General features: G+C 43.9%; 1 protein-coding gene across 1 annotated transcript; it reads left to right on the forward strand.

Annotated features, from left to right (window-relative positions):
* The first annotated feature begins 2393 nt into the window (after window positions 1-2393).
* On the forward strand, window positions 2394-5007 carry LOC124663062 (indole-3-pyruvate monooxygenase YUCCA2-like). Its single transcript, XM_047200816.1, has 4 exons — window positions 2394-3152; window positions 4178-4426; window positions 4545-4667; window positions 4810-5007. Exons 1-4 carry the CDS (start codon window positions 2394-2396, stop codon window positions 5005-5007), a joined length of 1329 nt encoding a protein of 442 aa, XP_047056772.1.
* The last annotated feature ends 389 nt before the right edge of the window (window positions 5008-5396 follow it).

A 5396-nucleotide genomic window follows, 5' to 3' on the forward strand; every position in this document is an offset into this window, starting at 1 on the left:
TTTGGGTGAATTAGGCCACTCGTGTGACCTTCCTCTTATATATATAGGAAAAATACACAAGATAAACAAGGTAACAGCCTTAATGCAATCCTAAGCATAATGACCTGAATCAGTTATAAGCATCAGGCTCAAGGTATTGGATACACCGAATATGTGTAATATTTGGTTGCCTAACAACATCCTGTAGTAGCAATAAGGATTGTGGTTTTCAGACTTGGATCCATGGGATGTAAAAGGACTGTATACTCTTACCACGAAGGTACATATGAGCTATTCATTCACCAAAATAAAAGCAATATCATTCTGGGAGTGCCCTGCCTACAAGAATCCTGAAAAGCGGTGGTTCAAGAGATTGCGATGTACGGTGGTGGGGGTGGCAAAAAAGAATCCAGGAGGAAGTATACTAGAAGAATAGCAGGCATGAGCTACGTCTCAGGATCCTCCATCATTGGAAGATGGATCCTTGTTATCTGTGCTGAGTGTGCAACAGCAGTACTTCGGGGCTGATTGGCACCAAGCAACCAAGCAGGCTGCTGCTCTTGTCTAGGGCACAAAAGGCCACAATTTGCTTGACCCCACTGGGGCTAGTTGTTGGACTTCCCATTTTCTGATACCCCGCAGGAGGTGGGTGTTTGGTTTGCCAGGTAGAAATCTTATGCTACATTGCTGGTTGCTGCACAGATCTGTTCTCTTATCTTTTTTTTTTTTTTTTTTTTTTTTGCTGTGATCAATCTGTATGACCAGCTAGAGAAAATGTTTTGGTTGGCCCCTGTTAACTTCCCATCTGGTATATCAGATGCAAAAGGAAGTTAACACCGCAGGACGTTGAGACACACCTTTTCTTAATGGACTTCTGGACTTGCTCGAAATTTTCATCCTTCCATCTTTGCATTTAGGTTCTTCCTGTTCTTGGCAAATTTAGGTTCTATCAGTAGAACTTGGGGGCAATTTATTTTATTGGTGCAATGCTAATTCTGTGAGTCCTTATTTGGTTGACCTTTCTAGTTGTTAGAACCTACCATGGAGAGATGTTTGGGGGCACTATTTTTTCTTGTGCAAGGATCCTCTGAATGCGAAAAGAAAGTGGGTACAACAGTTTGTCAGTGCCTATGGAAGTCATTTGTCTGATGCAGTACCCTGTTGATGGTTTCAACATGAAGTGCTGATGGCTGGCAACTGTTGAGGTCTAATAATTCCTTCTAATTAGCATTTTGTTAGAAGCAAGATGCACCATGAACATCATTGGGAAAGTTCAACTCCAAAACTTCTGATTTGCCAAGGCCCTACCAGTTAGCGTCCCAATTCAAAGCATCTTCGTAAATCATTCTTTGCTAGATGTTTCCATGGTGCTAGGCTGCTTGACACTGATGGAGCTGTTTGCCCCAGAAAACTGATGGATGCTTATGGCTTATGCACACTTGAAGGTGAGGATCTTTTGCTGGTAAACAGTCTTTGTATCCTAGGAGAGCTGTAAGAATGGCACACACAGTTCATGACATAGCAGGAACCCAAAGTTACAGCTGCAGGACTCCTCGGAATTATTTCTTTTGAACCGAATTCATTCATTGCTGGGGCACTTGATAGAAGGGAATAAATCATGCCACGCGAGGTTACCTGTTGTAGTTGCTTTGGCTAATATATAGACTTCACTACTTTTTAGAAATCTTACTTTATCGTAGCTTTTACAATTTAAGTAGCAACAATGTACTTAATTCCTCTTGTTATGAAAAAAAGTGTCAGCTCATCATGATTGACCTGCTCCATCAGGATTAGGCGGCATGCACAGTTCAGTGATTAAACTAAGCCACTACTAATAGGTTCTAATCTGTTATGCATGCTTTTTTATTCGTACGTTGCCACACGTCGCCGAGTGTTCAAGTTACTTTTTTGTAGTACCTTTCAAATGAGCGTAGTTGATCCCATTCAAAACGACTGCTTAATTAGATGGTGGGTATATAGGGCAAAAGAACTTAGCTAGGGCATGCATTCTATAGAAGACAGCCACTCTCAGAACTTCCCCTGTGCTTTCTTTCATCTGTTTTCCTCTTCTCTTCTCAACTTATCTAACAAAGAGGAGGCTGTATAGATGTAAATGGGGTCCCGCCTAAATCCCACTTATAGTTCATTTGGGCATTTCTAGTGCAAATTTTGGGATTTAGGCGGGATCCTAGTTGACACCTTAGGAGGCCGACTATATAAGGGACCAACCCTCTCAAAATAACGAGGTTTCTTCTCTACCATCCCATCTGCACCAACTCTTTACATACAACTTACCTCCACACTATCTTCTCTGTGGTGCATGCATTCATGTTCAACAGAGTTGAGATCGAAGCAAACACAGCCATACACTACTAGCTACATCAAGGAAACACCATTAGAAGCCTACTACGTGCATGGACCATTGGAGTGAAAGTGAGGGCAAGAGAGCGCATGATCCTATCTTCCAAACCTATTTCAGCCAAAACTGCGGACAACATGTTGAAGATTTCTGCAAGGGGAGGAGTGCGGATGCTGCCGTTACTCCTTCACAGCGATGTATCTTGGTTCCAGGTCCAATTATCGTGGGTGCAGGACCATCAGGGCTTGCCGTTGCTGCATGTCTCAAGGAGAAGGGGGTCGATAGCCTTATCTTCGAGCGCTCCAACTGCATAGCTTCCCTGTGGCAGCTCAAAACATATGATCGTCTGAGCCTTCATCTTCCACGACAGTTCTGTGAGCTTCCTCTAATGCCTTTCCCTGCCGATTACCCTATTTACCCCTCAAAGAAGGAGTTTGTAGCATACTTGGAAAAGTATGCTGCACGGTTCGGCATCTGCCCTACCTACAACCACACGGTGGTATGTGCAGAGTACGATGTGAAGCGTCTGTTATGGCGGGTGAGGATGCAAGCTACAGGAAGAATGGGAGAGGAAGTGGAATATATGTCCCGGTGGTTGGTTGTGGCGACTGGGGAGAACGCTGAGGTTGTGCAGCCAGAGATTGGTGGCCTAAAAGAGTTCAAAGGAACGGTTATGCACACCAGTGCATACAAAACTGGCCGTGTGTTTGCTGGGAAGCGTGTTCTTGTTGTTGGGTGTGGCAACTCTGGCATGGAGGTCTGCCTAGATCTTTGCAACAACAATGCACATCCCCATATTGTAGTAAGAGACACTGTACGTGACCTTCTCTTCATCTCTATCATTATTATTTTGACAATGTTATTCAGTCATTATTCCGCATGAATTATGCTCATTACTTGATATGTTCCTGAAGTTTAACCCTGGGAAATGATAAACCTAGACTAATTACAGGAGGTGCCCCCTGGTTAATTATATTAATTAGGTTATACTTGTTGAGGTGTCTGGTTCTGTCTATGTCAGAACCTTGAGTGTGCTTATCTGTAGATTGTAGACTCTAGCTCGTCAATTTAAGGAAGGCCTAGTTATCTGAAATCATTAGTGCACATCAAATTCGGGATTTTCAAGGCCAAATTGGCTCTTGCACCTGCAGCACAGTTGTCATTATTATGCGAATTTCCGTGTTAAGAACAAGCTGTCACTTGAGGAAAGGGGCGATTCCTGAAACGAGAGGTTTCTCTATTGCTTCCTATTAGTTTTTATGCTCTTTATTTCTTGTGTGTACTTGCATCTTTTTTCGCCATCTCTGCGTCTTCCTTCTCCATTTTCTTTCGGTTCTTGGTTAGCTTCATGCTAATAGTTTTCTTTCCCCAAGGATGGTGCAAAGAGCTTTCTCTTCTATACTTCATGAGAAAACTATGATTTGCACATTTAACCATGGGTCCCCATCACCACCATGAGAGCATAGCATAAGTCTGTCACTTAGAAAGAAACATTAGTAAAATGACTTGAGAACCTACCTTTCATGACTAGGTGCATTCCTTTCTCACAGCTCTTTCAGCTTTCAAAGAGCTTAGTGAGATTTTTAAAAAGCAAGCTTGGCTTCCAAAAGAAGAAGAAAAAATAAATGCAAGCTGGGGTTTGCTTTCCATACTATGCTGGAGATAAGGAAATAAGTTTGGTCCAGGGACCAAATTGGTCATGTTGCTTCTTGTAGCATGCAGAAAGCATAACTTCGGAAAAGAGAAATTGGCGCTGATTAATTTTATGATCCAATCATTAGTACAAATGTTGTGTTGCCTTTTGTGAGCGCTAGCTAAGATTTTGTTCATCATTGGCAGGTACACATCTTGCCCAGGGAGATGCTGGGTCAGTCCACCTTTGGGCTGTCAATGTGGCTGCTCAAGTGGCTGCCAGTCCACGTGGTGGACCTGTTTCTACTGCTTGTAGCACGGGCCATGCTTGGCGATACTGCTCGGCTTGGGCTAAAGCGGCCTACCGTCGGCCCCCTCGAGCTCAAGTCGCTCTCAGGGAAGACCCCAGTTCTTGATGTTGGCACATTTGCAAAGATTAGGTCGGGGGATATCAAGGTCTGTTTCATACCACTGAAGTACACTGAAGTGATTGTTTGAGGGAGTCCATCAACCAGTCTGTCTGCCTTAATATAAGTGCTGATCTGCAATTTTCCCCATTGGTTGAACTATGCAGGTGCATCCAGGCATCAAACGGATATCGGGACGACAAGTAGAGTTTTTGGACACGTCGTCCGAGGACTTTGATGCAATTGTGCTTGCGACTGGCTACAGGAGCAATGTCCCCTTCTGGTTAAAGGTGCATTACATTTTTACCGTGGCATATCTACTAATATCATGGTGTATATAATATTAGAGGCACATTTTCCCCCGTTGGATGAAAAAAGTTATGAAACCTGTGTAAGATGATCTCTAATCGTGTTCTGCTATGAAATGGGCAGGACCGGGAGTTGTTTTCGGAGAAAGACGGCTTGCCAAGGAAAGCATTTCCAAACGGGTGGAAGGGCGAGAGGGGACTCTACTCGGCCGGACTCACTCGACGCGGTCTGATGGGAACATCTCTTGATGCGAGGAGGATTGCTCACGACGTCGAGCAGCAGTTGCGTGCTGAAGGAAAGTATCCAGGCGTGTTGCTCTAGCTTCTGTCTCCGTGTTTGCCCCAGTGGCAGGGGGGAGGGGTGCCATCGGTCTCCAAGTTTGTGAATATATGTGTAGTGTAGGTTTGTCGAAAATGGTACTGTGAAGTGATCACGAAGGGTTGTAATGCACGTGCGGCATGTTGTGTTGCTTGTCTTTTTAGTGTTTGTATAGGCTGGGTATTGTATTTGTTGATCTTTTTTTTGGGGGTTTTGGTTTTGATGACTAACCATCCTATATAGGCAGCTCTGTATCATCCTCGGAGGGTAATATCGAAGTGCCCATGTTCAACAACAATCGGGCTCTGTTTGGCCTCGACTGATCAATGAATCTAGATTGTGTTTTTGCTACATGACGTGTATATAGTTTGCATCAAACCTAGCAGCTAGGA

The sequence above is a fragment of the Lolium rigidum genome, chromosome 6, assembly GCF_022539505.1.
Source record: "Lolium rigidum isolate FL_2022 chromosome 6, APGP_CSIRO_Lrig_0.1, whole genome shotgun sequence".
NCBI lineage: Eukaryota > Viridiplantae > Streptophyta > Magnoliopsida > Poales > Poaceae > Lolium > Lolium rigidum.

Coding starts and splice junctions, on each gene's coding strand:
- LOC124663062 (XM_047200816.1), top strand. CDS start 2,394: ATGGACCATTGGAGTGAAAGTGAGGGCAAGAGAGCGCATGATCCTATC. Junction 3,153..4,177: donor ATATTGTAGTAAGAGACACT/GTACGTGACCTT, acceptor CATCATTGGCAG/GTACACATCTTGCCCAGGGA. Junction 4,668..4,809: donor ATGTCCCCTTCTGGTTAAAG/GTGCATTACATT, acceptor TGAAATGGGCAG/GACCGGGAGTTGTTTTCGGA.